Source organism: Lichenostomus cassidix, chromosome 1Aa (assembly GCF_008360975.1).
Source record: "Lichenostomus cassidix isolate B80296 chromosome 1Aa, HeHo_3.0, whole genome shotgun sequence".
Taxonomy (NCBI): Eukaryota; Metazoa; Chordata; class Aves; order Passeriformes; family Meliphagidae; genus Lichenostomus; species Lichenostomus cassidix.
In genome coordinates this window covers 9696478-9713386 of record NC_139480.1, presented here as the reverse complement: position 1 = coordinate 9713386, position 16909 = coordinate 9696478, and the positions used below count along the sequence as shown (strand labels likewise).

Below are 16909 nucleotides of genomic sequence, written 5' to 3'. Positions count from 1 at the left end.
TGCCCAGGGCCAGAGGGTGAGCACAGCCCACATCAGGCTACAGCTGGTGGTGAATGAGACAAGGAAAGAGGCAAACCCTGGGGGCTGTCTCTGTCCTTACCCAAGTGTACTCAGCTGTGGTAATTCCTTGCCTGGGAAGCACTGGGACATTCACACAAGCCTGAAGGTGTCCATCTCTGCTGATGAGCCACAATTGACTCAGCTGCACTGATAGAATAGTCAGCTGTATCCTCTTAGAAGGTGTCAAAGACTCCTGAAGTGTCCAGGTGATCCACATCAGTTGATACTCCCAGCTCCAGGGGAGGTGCCTGGACATTATAAACTGAGGGATTATAAACCAAATAGGAGTGTTTGGGGCTTCCCTCACCACCAGACAGATCCTGTCTGCACCATCACTTTGACCAAAAGACATTGAAAACACAACAATCAAGCCTTGTCCTGAGGCCTAGGGGTAAGGAGATCTTTCTACTCCCAACCTTTCCTTCTCTTTCTTATGCATTTTCTTAAGTGACATTTTTATGCTTTTATGTTGTCATATTACTATGGATTACAACCAAAGTGGCTACATACCTGTTCCTGTGCAACCAAATTGTTCTACAATAAACCCTACATGTGTATATTTACAAACACTGATCATTCAGTGTTTTTTCATTCTAAACCACCCCAAAGGATCTATTAAGAAGAATCTGGGTTACCCTTTGCCCATGACTCAAAGCAGCGGGAGAATATCAGATAAAAACATCAGTATATGAAAACTCTCATTGGAAACACCCTTTGTAGTTTAGAGGTACTGCACTTCTTGGTTTTATATGAGAGTAAAGACTAGGTGAATATCTTTCAGATAATAATCAGCAGACTCCTCTATACATTGTAATTTTGGGTTTTGGTATTTCCAAATTCTTTCATAAATATCATCGTTATTGAAAAATTCATCACATTGAAACAGGCTTACCAAAGACCAATATAGTGAAGGAATGTTTTATAAATTTATGATATCATTTTTAAAATGCAAATGTGAAAAGCATCCATTTTAGCATATGAAACCTGAATTAATTTTCAGAACATGTGTTGTGTAAGCAAACTGAGAAAAAGCTTACAAAAAGAGAGGGATGGAGAACCTTGCTCAAAGACTGATTCTAAAACTCTAAAAGGTAAAGGGCTTTCCAATATGAGCTACAATGGAAAGCAGATGCACAAAACACCAGCTATAACTCCCAGAATATCAGACTGTACATCACACTGTGTGTGTGGTATTTAAGAAATGGGGAATTACTCAGGAGTTATGAAGTTATGTTCTGACAGGATTGGACAGCTAGTAAAGATTTAGCTATGGAATAAATAGCAGGTGTGAGTATCTGAGTTTTATATTAAATTTAAATAAGTATTTGGGTGAAGTACATACAAGTAACATTTACATCTTTAAAACAGAGAAAATAAGCTTCTCCCATTTTTTAGAGGTGTTCTAAGGAAGAAAACATATTTTGAGGCTCCTGTGTTGTGTTGGTGAACAAGTGGAGTAGACAGGTTAGTTACAGATAAGAATCTATTTTTCAATATATGAGATTAATTTTCAAGTGGAATATTTCCTTGAGATTGGCAGAGAGATGTATTTAGGAAACACTTCTTTTTCAGTACTTGAAAAACATCACATAGTAAGCCATAACCAATGCTGACCCCACATACAGTAATGAAAGATCCCAAAAGCATTGAAATAGAAGAGTTGGAAAACAAAACAAATATTAAATTAGCATTTTCAATACTTTTTTTTCTGCAACATCTCCCTGTATTTATTTCATGATCATCCAGCATGACAAAACAAACAGGATTCAAGTGCTATGAAATATTCTTCCTGTAAACTAGCCTGAGGCAGTTTCTCCGCCTGTGCTAGCAGTTGCGCTAATGATACAGTAACAGCTTTAGAATTATCCCCTTCACCCTCAGAAACACAAACAATCTTGTATAAACAGAAGAGAAAGGTTCTCAGAATTCTTCCTTAGGCAGTTGTAGGCTTGAGTCAACACACTTCATGGCTGCCTTGTGTGTAGTGGACATGTTATTCAGGCACTGATAAGAATCACTCAACAGCAGCAGCAAACAGCAAAAGTCAAATTCAGGCTACTCATTATCTAAATTCAGTAAAATATACCTCTATTAAAATGAATTTGTGTGATCAAGTGATGGAGTTCTTCAACTGGTGGAACAGATGCTGGTTGAAGGAATCAAGTTGAACTGACCTTAGCTCTAATAGCAAAGATGTACCTGTCAGAGGTTGTGGATTCTGAGGGATATGAACACAGCATGGTGCATTTGTATTTTCACTGGCATGAAACATGATTATAAGTCTACTTTCCAGGTCACTGTCTTTAAAACTAGACAAGTACAGAAATGTCACTTACAACTATTCAAGTGATTATTTATACAAGATATAGAAAGCAATAAAAAAAAAATTAGACACTTCGGCTTTTCAAAGGACATAACCTTTTGTTTCTCTTACTGAAAAAACAATCCCAGTTCCTTGACCCTCACACTAGCTTTATGCCAGAATAATTTCACCATCCATGACTTAATTCTGATATAAAGAAACTGCACCAATGTAAAAAACAATTTTTAGTTATATTTTACTGCCCACAGATAATTCAGAATATTTTTAATGCAACATATGGCATAGGACAGTGGTCTAGAGCAGTTCAGTTACCTGGGTAATACCTTGCGAGGCCAGTGGCACTGCCAAAAACCTGCCACAGTAAGGTGGGGTCCTCTTCTCTGTTCCGCTTGAACACATCATCCAGAGCTGCAGTCCAGTTGAGTTCATTCAACACTATTGTTGCTGTCAAAGACAAAACATTTTTTTTATTAGAAAGTCACATCCTAACATGGGAAGCAATGACTACAAAAAGCCAACTGGAATTCTGAGAAAGCAAAAATATTTAACTAAACCAGAAGTTAAATTTTAAGAAATACGCTTCTTTTCCGTGGGCATTTTTCTTTAAATTCCTCATGCTCTCTTCTTCCAGTTGGATTTTTTTCATGCCACGACTCTTGGTTTATTTTCAAAGACAATATCTTCTACAAATACTTTCTTTATGAGATGTCACTCTAATTGCACTTCCCAATCGTAGATTGTTTACAGAAAAATAAACACAAGTATATGCATTTGATGCTTGCTAATTACAACCCACTGCAATAAGAGCAACTAGAATGACCTCAACAAAAGTATATATAAACATAACAAAGATGTCCCTTTCAAAATGGATTATATAGCAAACAGACTGATGAGTTATTTGAATTGTAGTGTTGATGTGGGGCTGCATGACCAGGAGTGCTCATTTTCACACCCTAAACAGCTCTTAATGTTCACAGATGTGGGGCCTTACAGTAAGGACAGCAAAGTGAATGTTACCATTTATGAGTTGGGTTAACTCCACAATTAACCTAAAATACAAGAAAATTCACATTCCAGCTAAACACGATGTTGCCATTTATACAGAAACTTATATTCATAAAGTTATCCTGTACCAATGTTTGCTTTAATCAATCTAATAGTTTATATAATCAAACAAATATAAAATATATTAATGTGTTCTATGCTTTTTTGAGGAAGAGATATATTGGGAAAATTTAAAATTGAACATTACAGTTGATGAACATTGCTACACTAAAGACTGTAGTCAGTAGTCAATGCAATTTTATTGTGATACAAAACACTTTATGATATAGCTTATGATAAATCATGTTTATCACCTCATTTAATCAGTTGTAAATATTTCATCAATCCCCCCCAGATCATAATAATGTTAGGCAATTTCAAATGCACAGTTAATTATGAAAAGTAAAGGCTTTCTGATGGTTTAGTCACTAATTCTTTCTTTGTGTTGCCTAATGGGATTGTTAGCAATATTTCTTAAATTGAAGCACCTAGTTCAGCAACACAAGAGTGAAAAGGGAACTAGAGGGAAAAAGAAAAAAAAGAAAAGACTTTTGGAAAGAGATAAAGATGTAGGTATAAGTCCAATGAAAATTGCCACAGAGATCGTGCTCACACTATGGCATAGGACACAGGAAAGAAAATTTGCCTTCTCTTGCCAATGGACAAGTCAAGCTGAAATAAAAGCAGTTCACATTTAAGGGACCTGAGTGGCATTACAGTGCAAAATTTGGTATGCAGGTCCACATTCTACAATGAAAAAAAAAAAAGATAAAAATAAGGATGGATTGAAAGTTAACAGCTGACAGCCCATTTCCAAAGTGAGGCTTTTAGAAGGTACTAGAGAAATGAGATCACAACATTAAATTTTATAGGCTGGTTTTTAAAGGTTAAGGAGAAAATTGCTACACCACGTATTTTGCAGAAAGGTTTATCTGTTTTTTTAGAGTAGTTTAAGATAGTGCTCTCTAAAGAGATAGCTTTTTGTAGAAATATCAAATTAAATTTCCAACTCTTGAGACTTCCTGTAAGCAACTAGCTTGTATTATATACCTCTCTCTTTGTCAAGTAGATAATTATAAATAAATACATGTTTACTTAAGAAAGAAGAACAATTCCCTGAGGCACCATGAGATTTTAATTTTAAAATGTTTACTGTTCAGTTACATCTTTTAGATCCCCTTTAACCTGCTGTAATTAAGCATTATGTACAGACTTTTTAAACTTGACTTTGTGTCAGATCCTGAGATCTTGCTTCCAGAAGTGGCTCCATAAAGCCATTAGAAGCTCTGTCACTTAGGTATACAAGACATTTTCAGCTTGATTTTGTTTCGTTTCATGTAACTCTTTCCTATCTGGAGGTATACCAATCACTTCACTTGTGACCATGACGGACTCGAAAGAAAAGCAGGGAGTTGTGTCAGGGAAGGTTTAGGTTGGATATCAGGGAAAGGTTCTTCATCCAGAGGATGGCTAAACACTGGAAGAGGCTCCCCAGGGATGTGGTCACAGCACTGAGCCTGACAGTTCAAGAACAGTTTGGACAACACTTTAAAGGCACATGGTGTGATTGAGGTGTTCAGTGCAGGGCCAGGAGCTGGACTTCATGATACTGATGGGTCCCTTCCCACCTAGCATGTTTTATGATTCTATGATTTTAATATCACCCAAAAGTGTTTTGCAAAGAGTTATATATGTATGCACACACCTCTACACATACACAGTCATATATATGCAAATATATATCTAAAATACACACAAAAAAAAGGAGACGATCTACAAATATTAAAATAAATAAATACTCAAGTGTCAAATCCATACACTGGAACTAATAATTTTAGCACTTTATTAGACTTGAGGTTAGGCTATAAAGTAAGAGATAAGGATTACTAGATCTTGTTTGGAATATTTGTGGAGAAGTGATGCTTTACAGCCAGATTTAAGAGTTGTATGATATAAATTATGTTCCACTTTCTCCTTCCTCCTCCTCCTCTATAATTTTCTCCTGGAGACAAATACAACAGCCTAAAAAATCCAAGCATTTTCAGTAAGCAGAAAAAACTAAAACTCTCAAATGGCCCAAGACAGGAAGCTTGAATTAAAAAAATAAATAATGTGAAATTAAAAAAAAAGCAACAAGAAGAGAGCATCTCAACAGAAGGGAACTGAAATAACTGGGAAAAGGCTACTAACAGTTTGTAATATATCTGTTCTCAGGCACTGAAAACCAGATATTCCTGCACTCCAGAAATTCACAGTTAAGTGCCCAACTCTCATTTCAGTAATAAACTGTAACAGCACATGACAGGCTCAACATACATCACCTTCGTCTTAATTCACTTTCTCATTATGACAAAAAAATTGTGCTTGGAACAGAGACACAGTTTATTTGGTGAGACTGATAATGCAAATAAATGATTGTATGGTCATTAAAACAATCATTTCTGGAGCAGTTTGCTATTTGTAGTTCAAACTAGCTCTCTTCATTCAGGTTTTTGGTTTTTGGGTTATTTTTGGTTGGTTGGGTTTTTTTCATTCTATCTAGAAGTATACTTGAATAGTATACAGAATGCACCCACATGTGTGTGAACTAATCCAGCAATCAGTAAATGAGGATAAGAGTGCTGGGAATTTTATTTTGAATAATTTATTTTTCTAAGTGTTTTTTCACAACTTCTATGATTGTTTTCCTTCTGCTAAAGCATACTGCACTTGAAAAAGCAAGCTGTAAATCAAGTCCTCCTTTTGTTTAACCCTCTCCTTTTTTTTTTTTTTTTTTTTTAATGCAATATCACTGGCAATAGGCAACTTCAAACCAATGCCTCTGAATTCTGGTCTAAAGCCTACAGCAATGGATTTGAAACTTTCTAAAGAAAAGCAAGCAATTCCAGTCCTAATCAGCGAAAGAATATTCTTCAAATGGTTCCTTATAATAGATCCTGATTCTCAACTGACACGTAAAAACCAAAGCAGTGGTACTTTCACTAACTCATAGCAGAGACCATAGCACCTGTCAGAATGCTCTAATTGGAGAGACAGTTTACATTAACTTCATTTATATAGTGAAAATTTATTTTCTGTTATTTAAAAAAATGCATTGTACTAAAATAAAATGTTTAGAGGTGTTATAGTCACACTTCTGTATATCTACTTGTCTTTTGAGTTAACTAAGATACAGGAAAGAGCTTTTTACTGATAATTGGCTGATAGAAAATCTAGTTGGAGAAAACTCTCCAGTAAGCTTATTTTCAATTCTGCTAAAAGAAATCTTTGAAGATTACTACTTCTGAGTACTTCAGCTGCTACCTTTCACTTGATACATGGAAGATGAAAAAATAAAATTCATCATCACACAATATGAAACGTCATTCTTTCTGGCTAATTCCACTGAACTTGATCCATCTTTCCACTTTTTCCTTCTTCTTTATGATACGAGGTTTAGGGGCCTTGACAAGGAATGGATTCAATTTTCCCCTACAAATGCAATCAATAAAAAATAGAGAGCACTGCTGTGCTCTCTTTAAAAGGACTGGAATACGCTTCTGATGATTTATTCAACGTAGAGGCCCTGGCCTGCATAGCAGACAGAGAACAACTTCATTTGAAAAGCCTGAGAGCTATTTCCTACATCTGAAAATACGTGAGCTGCTGTTCCCTGATGTGGCAGCTACACAGACACTGGGGAGAACAGAAGGGAGCTCCTTAGCAGTTCATTAATCTTCTTTTAATGTCTGCAATGTATTACCCTTCCATATCCTGCTAAATGAAGTTGACCCATTGGTTTTTTTTAAAGATAACAGTGAGTAGTAATTGCTATGATTTAAATATATACTTTCAATCAGATATTATGGTATTTAAAAGTGGGCACAGAGGGACAATACATTCTCAAGCGCATATTTTTGCATATATGTGTGCAGATACAGACACTTCCATCAGTAGGCATGATAATCAGAAAATACAGAAACTCTACTGAAGGTATAAACTAGTTTTCTTTATGACTTGTGTGTTTCAGTAATTTTGTTAAAGATTACATTCCTTCATGTTTATGTTTAATTACACAGAACTTTATTCAGTCTCCACTGTCCCTGCAAAGATGCACTCCCATCTTTTTCACATGCAACTAGGAAGGAATGGACATTTCATTTCAAGGTACTTGTAATCAGAGTTTTGCCCTGGCTTATACATGTGCATATACATTTCTATATGTATATACATACACAAGTACACATGCACACATACACACATGCATATTCTACATAATTCCCAAATATAACAATCTGAAGAACTATTCCAGTAGTAACTTGAACTTCAACCTTTCAAATTTAGATGCAGGTTTCAAGCCAGGTTCTTCTCTCATGAGAAGTGCAATAGCAAAAAGGCCAGAGCAGAGGAAAGATCATAGTGACTCCAAAGTGAACATTTTCCCCAAGGTATTTGGTCCTTTGACTGGCATTAGAAACTTGAATTCAGATATTTAGGTTTTCCATAGAAAACCACAAGAAAATGTCCAACTGAAAACAGTAATCTAAAAAAATCTTCATAGCTGATTAGAAAACAGTCAAAGGACAGTAATAGGAAAATTTTGAGAGATAAGGGAGCTGGGTAGTATTTTATCCAACCTCTCTTCTAGACTCTTAACTTTTATCAAAACAAGGTTACACAAATGCCAAGGCAATGTACTCTTTTCACTCAAAGCAAAAGGAGGAAAAGCAAAAATAAGTCTTTGAATCTAACAAACAACAATTTTTATATAGTGGCATTTCCAATTGGATCGGTCATTACTTTATGTGATGCTCTGCTGGATCTTGTATGTATTGCATATCCTCGTATTAGTTACAAAATCTTGCTTTGAAAGAAGCATTTCCATTTCCTAACCTATCATAATTTAAAATTACTGCATGATTAGAACTGTTCAAGTAACATACATTTAATGGTGAACGAAACCAAAGTATTAAAATACAGTTTTTAGCAAATGGAGCAATTATTGAATCAAAAAAATTCAAGTTCTATAGAGTAGATATTTTACACACACAATTAAAAGCATAAATGATAAAATGTCATGTTTTTTCTTTAAATGAACAACTTCTCCGTTCCCCCTTAGATATTTGACATTATGTCCCAGACAGTTCTATAAATAATTTTATGGAGAAGTCACTGAAGTCTAGAATACTGTTTTGTCTGTGTCAAATCAAGTAAATTAATTGGCAATGCTGCATGTTGTCTGCTGCCTGGCTTAGCTGCCACATGCTGATAGCCAGAGAAGCACAGCAAAATCTCATTAAAATAAGTAACACCCACGAGAAGAAAATGAGAATAAAAATGTCAAGAGCAGAGGATGGAACTAAACTTCTATTATAACTCAACAAAAAAGAGTTAATACAATGCTGAGTCACTGACTCTTTAGTACACACTCATGATTTTTCAACAAGTTGTTTATCTCTACAAAACACAAAAGACACCCTATTATAAACTGCATTGCTAACAAGAGCATTTGTGCACCTTACATGTTGTTGCCTTGCTTCCCCTCATCTCAAAATATACCAGGATGTATTCCAGAATGGAATAATACCCTGTGTGAACCATACAGTACTGGAAGGTTATTTTCTGGGAAGACGGCAAGAAGAGAAAATGTATGAAAGATACTGTTGATTCGAGTGGTTCTAGAGGACTTTTCAGATTTTGTAGAGAAATGCACAGTCTAAGAACCTGCTGATTCTTTATTATTATTTTTTTATTATTGAAACAATAATTATACTATTCACTATTAAAGTTTACTTCAAAGCAGGCCCTCTATTTGGAAATAATTCCTTCTTTAAAAAACAAAAAAACCCAAAACCAAGAAAAAATACCAAGAGATGAGTATATTGTATTTTTATGGAAATATAAGGGATTAAATATCAAAAAACACCCACATATTTCACATACAAGCTCTGCTCTTTCTTCACTTTGCTCTAATTTTTTGTTAGCATTTCAAAGGATTTCATAGTGACATTCAAATTAAAGTAACTATGGAGATATGCTTGATCTTTAATGAAGACTTCTCTCTCTAAAAAAAAAATTAATTAGGTGTTAACAAAACCAAATAAAACCAATCAAACGACTGTCTGGAAATGCTGTTCTGGAATAATTTATTAAATGCTGTCTTCATTCTGCCAAAGTATCACCACTTCAATAACTTTCTAATCACTAAAGCACCTTAAAAGATCAGTAAATCCAAGCAATAGCTGGGTTAAGTGAGAAGGAAAAGGACTAGGAACAGACCTACTCATGCAAAAATGCTCTCTCTTACCTCAAGCTTTCTGCTTTTTTAAACTATTTTGCTGTTTTCCCTCATATTTCACTTTAATTGTAGTCTGGAACCAGTTAATTCCAAACTGGATGCTATACCCTGTTGGATTTATGTAGATCACCTATTAAAAAGTTCATAAAGTTTTTCATACAACATGCATAATGTCCATCAACGTTTCCTTCCATCCTCTCCCCAGCCACGGCAAATTGGAAAGCACCCGTATCTACAGCAAAAATAGTACAATAGTACAACAAAATAAAGATCACTCATCATACTTCCTGGCATTCTACAAGGTTTTTTTGTCCATTATGCCAGGGAGATGAACTGCAAGTGGACAAAATGCTGAAAATGGCCACTAAAATGGGCTGTGAAGAACAAAAAATCTGATTTCTGAAAGTAGACAGAGGTTCAGTAATGCAACCTAAAAAATGAGTCAAAAAGCAAGCCCACCCTCCAAAAAGGTATGTAAGAGTAAGGATGGCACTAGCCCAATAAGAAATGGGTAGAAAATACTTAAGAATAAATTAGAACAGGCAGTTAGAAGGTCTCTTTTAGAGCAGAAGGTCCTAGAATCATCTTTTGCTATGAAATACCAGCAAGGAGCCCAGAGCTGATCAAGCTTGATCAGTTTATTAAGGGAATGACATGAGCTAGCTAGATTAAGAATTGGATTTGTCAAGCAAAAACCTGCCCTACTCTGATATGTCACCCTTTGTTACAAATAAATAAAATGTCTGTTTAGAAGCTTAAATTTAGTAACCACAAAAATGCACTTTTATACAGAATTAATGGCAGCACAAGAATTGAAAGTAAAAGCACTTATTCATATTTAATGAATTAATATTAAATACTTGCAAATAAAGGATGGATACTTATATTTACTTTATATATATTTATATATAGAGTACATACATATGTGTTGTATTATTATAAAATATTCAAATTAATTATTAATATTTTTGTATTGTAAAAATTCTTTTCCTCTATTATACAGGTAATATATGGAGAACACATATGTTAAGAAATATTAGAGTATTAGAAAGGATTTGGTTAATGGGTTCTAATCTAATCCATATAAATTAAATATGAAGGAATAGCAGACTGGTTTATTTTATTTAAATACATCTCTGGCAACAGAAATCTAAGACACACCAAGTGTGAGGGGAATACAGTGCACGAGCAGGAAACGTGAGAAAAATGATGATGAGACAAGGTTTGTTTCATCACCTGAGTTGGTACAGATGTGACAGCTCCTAATCAGTATTTCAGCCAGCTCATGGATGAGTCTTGAGAATTAAAAATAATGGAATTTCCACACACATTCTTTTTGTTTTTCTTCTTGTTATTGGTCCAAAGAACAACTGGACTGATATTTTCTGAAATTCAACTACCCAAGGAAAAAGTCCCCTCTCTCCAACAGATGAAAATTTGTACATGTGCAACTGCATTATGCATTCTTAGAACATAAAACCAGAATAGAAATTGCTCTTCTTTGCCCTAGCATCAGCACAGGTATTGTACTCAGCTGCTAATTAAGTGTGGTTTGGTGCTGTTCTCTAGATTATATAGAAGGAATATGAAAATCCTCCTCTCTCTTAAAGATCATGGGGCTACAGAGTACCAGAAAGTTGAAAGCTTGCTGCCTGTACAGAGGTGCTTCTCACTCTGAAGACATTTCTATTTCTTGCTACAAAGACTTTCCCTGTACCTTTACAAGAGAAAAACCACATTAATTTTATTTCATCTATAGCATTTACTCTAGGAGGAAGGACACACAGACTCCCAGCCCTGTTGTTCTGAGACGCCAAGCTGAGATCCATTCTTGGAGTGAATCCTGGCCTCCCTGAAGTTAACAACAAAAATATTACTGTCCAGGGAACTGACTTCATCCTTCATCCTCAGAACACCATAACCCTGCAGTGTTCAGCCACTCTCTCTGAACATAGTATTCTGGCAGGCTGATGCAATAAGCAGATTCCAATTTTAGGAGTCCAGGCTCAGTGCTTTAGACTTTTTATGAAAAAAAAAAAAAAATCCTTATAAATCACTTCATAAGAATCCAAATGCCTTTGAAAAAATAATAAAAAAAAAAACCTCAAAAGGATCTTTGAGAACACAGTAAAATTAAGATTCTTTGTAGTTGTTTTTGTCTGCTTCCATGTCATGGGTATTCTCATGAGTATATATTCATCTGAATTTTCTCTATTCACTGCTTTAATCACTCAGTAGAGCAGTTCTTTGTTCTACAATGTCCAGACAAAAAATAATTTTTTATAATGATATGCTTGCTGAAGGTCTCCTTGTTTTTCATTTACTTTGTGAATATAAAACCACAGGGTGACGAAGTTGCAGAAAACTGGAATGGGACGAAGAAAGACAAATTATCTTACATCTACTTTACTGCTCAAGAAGAAATTTTATCTTCCCATAAATACCTACCCTAATGGCCTAAAGTGTATTACATATTAGTTACTTTAACCTCCCATATTTAATTAAGGCCCATAATCCTTCCTGAATGAGTGAATACTGCATAAACAGAGCTTTTAAAATTAGAGAAGCTGCTGAGTTTGAGGTTTCTAAAGGCTTCTATATGGATTGTTTCCAATACTAGGGAGAGAACAATATATTAAGGAAATACAGACACAGCTGGAGCAATTGCTATGGAGTGGAAAAAATGCATATGGAACCAAATTAGTTAAGAATATATTATAAGAAGAATAAGTTAAGAACATATTATACAAAACCCTGAAGTCACAGAGTATTTTAAGCAGCTATTTTCAACTAAAGTCAGGGAGTAAGGATACAGAGTTCCATATTTCCCAGGATAAGGAGTAGGATATAAAAGTATGAATCTGGATTTAAAATAAAGCAGAAGAGTCATATCACATAGTGAAATAAACCAAACTTCAGCCTCATTCTTACAGGCATTTTTACACACATATAACTTTCATATTTGATACATGAAAGAAGCAAAACTCAATGCCAGCAGCTTAGCACCTGCTAAATCCCACTGTGCTCTGACATTCTGCATCAATTCAGGATGTACTCCAGGGAAATAATGGCCCAATCTGGTAACAGCCCATTGCAGCAATTGTTTCAAAAATGCAAAGGGAAGACCCACTGAATTTTTTTTTCTTTTTTAAACAACTTTCGGAAAAAACCCACAAAAAACAACCAAACAAAACCAACAACCAAACAAACCAAGGAAGCAACAGAAAGCTTCTTGTAAGAAACTCATTACTTTGCTTTCCTAACAGCATCCTGGTTTCAGTGGCTTCACCTGTATCAGCCAGAAGTGCAGCGCAATGGAAGCAGGTATGTATATTGAAAAAGGTTTTGCTGGGAATGTGGTATTCATAGACAGGATTTGGAGATTTTATTTTCTGCTACATCTATCCTATGCTGTAGCCCTGAGTGCCCTAACAGCACCTGTGGGCCAGGGGCACCATGAGAGTGCAATTTGGGCATGGCAGGGAAATCCAGCTCCACTCTGAGACAGCTCAGCAGTCAACTGCAGCAACTTGGCCCAAACTGTTTTTTCCAAAGGGCATTTCTGATCTGAACTACAATCCTAATGTAGACAGATCCAGCTCTCATAAAGCAGTACTGGTCAAATAAATTAGGTAGATGAGAGAGAGCAACTTGCTTTCCAGTGGCAAAGAAGTTCACAGTCAACTGGCAACACTTAACTTTATTCTCAAGAGTGTCATCTGTCTCCAGCACACTGTCACCTCGCAATTTTCATCACCCCAATTATCTGTAACAGCAGATGTATTTGGAACATAGCAATACTTTCTATAGTGACTGAAAGATGAGTTCACAACTCATTTAACAAGATGGGCTTGAGCATGATAAATACCAAACAAAACACATATTCTTAGAGGTATAAAAAAAACTGTAACACCTTTAACAGGGAACTTGTCATCTGAAAACCAACTGCCCCCTTGGTGCAAACATTCTGTAGTCCAATGGCCAGCTTGCCACCTGTTGGAAATGGTTATATTTTCACTAAAGCCACTGATATGTTATTCCAGTGTATAACATGAAAATGAGAGTATTTGTTCAGTGTGTGTTGACAATGAGAAGTATTTGTTTCATCATTACCACTTGCAGGCCAAAAGCAAAATGAGGACACTTTAAGTATCCAAGAACACTCCATAATAGTTAAATTTTACTTTAGTCAGTTCTTCTAAATGCTTTATGCATATAGTAGAGGCTCAGAAAATGAGGCATCTCCAGTATTAAAGAAACCACAGCTTATGGAAACTGATGTTCCAATATTGAAAGTGCTGGTGCTGAGTCAATTTCATGTAAATGCTTTAATTCTAATACTGATGTTCAGGAAAATCTTTGGCACATCACAGCCTTACTGAACATTTTCCTCAGCTACAGAATAGGAGCAATTTATTTATTCTCAATGTCAGATCAGATTCAGTAATGAAATTTAAAAGTCTTTAATGTCTTAAAAGTCTTCTGAATGATTTCCTGACATAATCTGGCACTGTGGCACGAAGGCAGGTTTATGATGTACGTAGTTTCCCTACTGTTTGTGAGTCAATATCTGGCTAGAATTCTGCAGTTATAAACCCATGTCACATGTAAACAAATTACTTCATGCATTTTTTTCACAGCCTCAATCCAAAAATTAGACCATCAACAGATGCCTGTAGAGCTGTCAAACAAAATTCACTTTATGATGTCACCATATGTAGTAGCTTTTTATTTCAGATCATCAGGCTTCCTATTATTGATTAAAAAAAAAGAAAAGAAAAAAAAAGAAAAAAAAGAAAAAAGAGAAAAGAAAAAATAGATTTCTTTTAAAGTGAGGAAATAAAATATATTAAATTTCAAAAATACTTGTTTTTATTAAATAAGTCATATATATTTTTGCAGAAGCAAACAAAAATTGTATTATTCCTTATCTATGAGAGAGAGCCAAAAAACTGGCAAGACAACGAATGTTCTGGGTAACAAGCTCCTACAAACTTACTTCAGGGACAACATTTAAAGAAATATTGTAGGACTAACCAAAGACAAATTTTTTCATAAGCAAAGACAATTTTTCTCCCAAAAGGAGATTTCAGGTGCATGACCTAGTGAATAATCATTGGGTATCTATCCCTTGCCTCCCTTCTTGACAGCTTATGCCACAGAAAAGCATAAAATACTGTCAAAGGCATCCAGTTTTCACTTTGTGACAACACAAAACAAACTGAAAAAGCAGCCAAGTTATCCATCATCTGCGGAGAAGAGTATAACCCCTAAGGCAAGTGAATGGAATAGACAAATGCTGCAGCCATGCAATTTGTCACAATTAATTAGTTAATTATTAATGTATTATGATTTCATTTTGTTAAGTATGATCTAATTAAATAAGTAGAAATCTTTCATGTCTTGAAAATTTTAAAATGAGAATTAAGACCCGATGACAAACATGAGCAGGGGACTGAGGGAAGAACTCGAGCAGCAGCAGAACAGAAGTTATTGCAGAGCTCTGCCACACCTTTCAATTCCCTGCTGTCCTGGTTTTGGAAAAGTAAAAACTACTCAACATCCCTCTGCCTCTGACTTCTCATGCCCTGTTATCTGTGATAGAGAAATCAGATAAAATTACAGACAAGGTTTGAAAACTGGAGGAAACTTTACTAACTACAAAAGGAAGAGCTCAAGGAAAAGTGGTGCAAGAATGACTCTGGTGCAGAAATGAAGAGAAATTCATGAAAAATCGGCTGAACAGGTGTGTTCTGTGCAGATATGTAGCGAGATACCAAAAAATGAAATTTTATTTTTTGGGACATCAATTAATTGGAAGGAAAAAATGCAAAGTTTCAAGACAGTAAGTCAAGAATAATGTTTGGGAGACTATCAGAAATTGTTTCATGAAATTACCTAAAAAATTAGGACTGATTATTCTGAAAGGAAACAGAAAATAAAATAGTGACCCCATATGATCAACTGAAACTAAGCTACTTGAAGAGATGCACAAAAAAATCTTTGAAAAAATATATTTTTTGTACTACTTCCCATTCTCAATCAAGCAAAGACATATAAAATTTGTTTAAAGGCATAGATACATAATTGGCAGCTGAATAAATTTTAAATATGCAATATCTTCTGAATTATATGCTACATAATTTTGTAAATATATGGTTATATATGTGTACATATGCATATAACATATGTTTGCAAAAGCAGTGAGTAATCAGTTCCATCTACAGATGATGCCAAAAATACAGCTCTCACACTGTAGTGGGGAGAAGCTGAGATAAACAGCTACTTAATTTTGCCCCAGGTTGTGTATTACTTCAGTCCTGCTCTAGGCTTTCATTAGCTATTCCAGCAATTTATATTTTGCTCATGATCTTACTTCATCTGCCTAGAGCTTTAGTGTTTGCATCTAGTAAGACTGTGCTAAGGATAAAATAAAATGAAAATAAAAATGAAAAAAAAGTTTGTCGTCTCAGAAAAAAATGAAAAAAAAAATAGGCTTACTATTACAGTTTTTAGAATTTTCTGGATTTGATCAGGGCATAATTCACCATTTCATCCAGTGATTATATTTGCTGATTTAATTAGCATTGTATTACCCAAATATTGTCAATAATGCATTCTCCAGTGGGATCTCCTAGTAAAAACTGAATCAGCAGATGCAACAGCAACATAAACATACAGATTTAGTGATGTGAATAGTCTTCCTGATATTAATGCCTACAGGGATGCTAGGTGGGAGGGTTTTTCCCCCCACTGCCATTTGTGAATAGCAAAACTGAATAACAGTGCCAGCCACTCTGTTAGCATTTAATTATTTTTGTTAGGTCTGCAGAGTATATTTATAGGAAAACAGGGTAAAGTTCTAACACAGGAACTCTGGTGTGCTCTTTAGACTGCTATGTAGTCATGGAATGGTTTGGGTTGGAAGGGGACCTTGAAGATCCTCTGGTTCCAAACCCCTGCCAGGGGCAGGGACACCAGGGACATCAGGGACATCAGGGACATCAGGGACATCAGGGACATCTTTCACTAGTCCAGGTTGCTCAAAGCCCCATCCATCCTGGCCTCATACACTTCCAGGGATGGGACAATGGTCATCTGCCTCATCATTCAGTTTAGTGACTTCAAGATGACCCCAAGCTCTGAAATTAACCACTCAAGTAATATTTCTGTCTTTTGAAAGTTTAACTACCAGAATGCATGAA

General features: G+C 35.4%; 1 protein-coding gene across 11 annotated transcripts in view; it reads right to left on the bottom strand.

Moving 5' to 3' along the window:
• CACNA2D1 (calcium voltage-gated channel auxiliary subunit alpha2delta 1) overlaps positions 1–16909 on the bottom strand; it is a 353423-nt gene that overhangs the window by 109814 nt on the left and 226700 nt on the right. For all 11 annotated transcript variants that reach the window (XM_085083515.1, XM_085083490.1, XM_085083507.1 and 8 more), the window contains exon 7: positions 2696–2827. In XM_085083515.1, coding sequence (XP_084939641.1) covers positions 2696–2827 — 132 coding nt within the window. The remainder of the gene's footprint in view (positions 1–2695; positions 2828–16909) is intronic.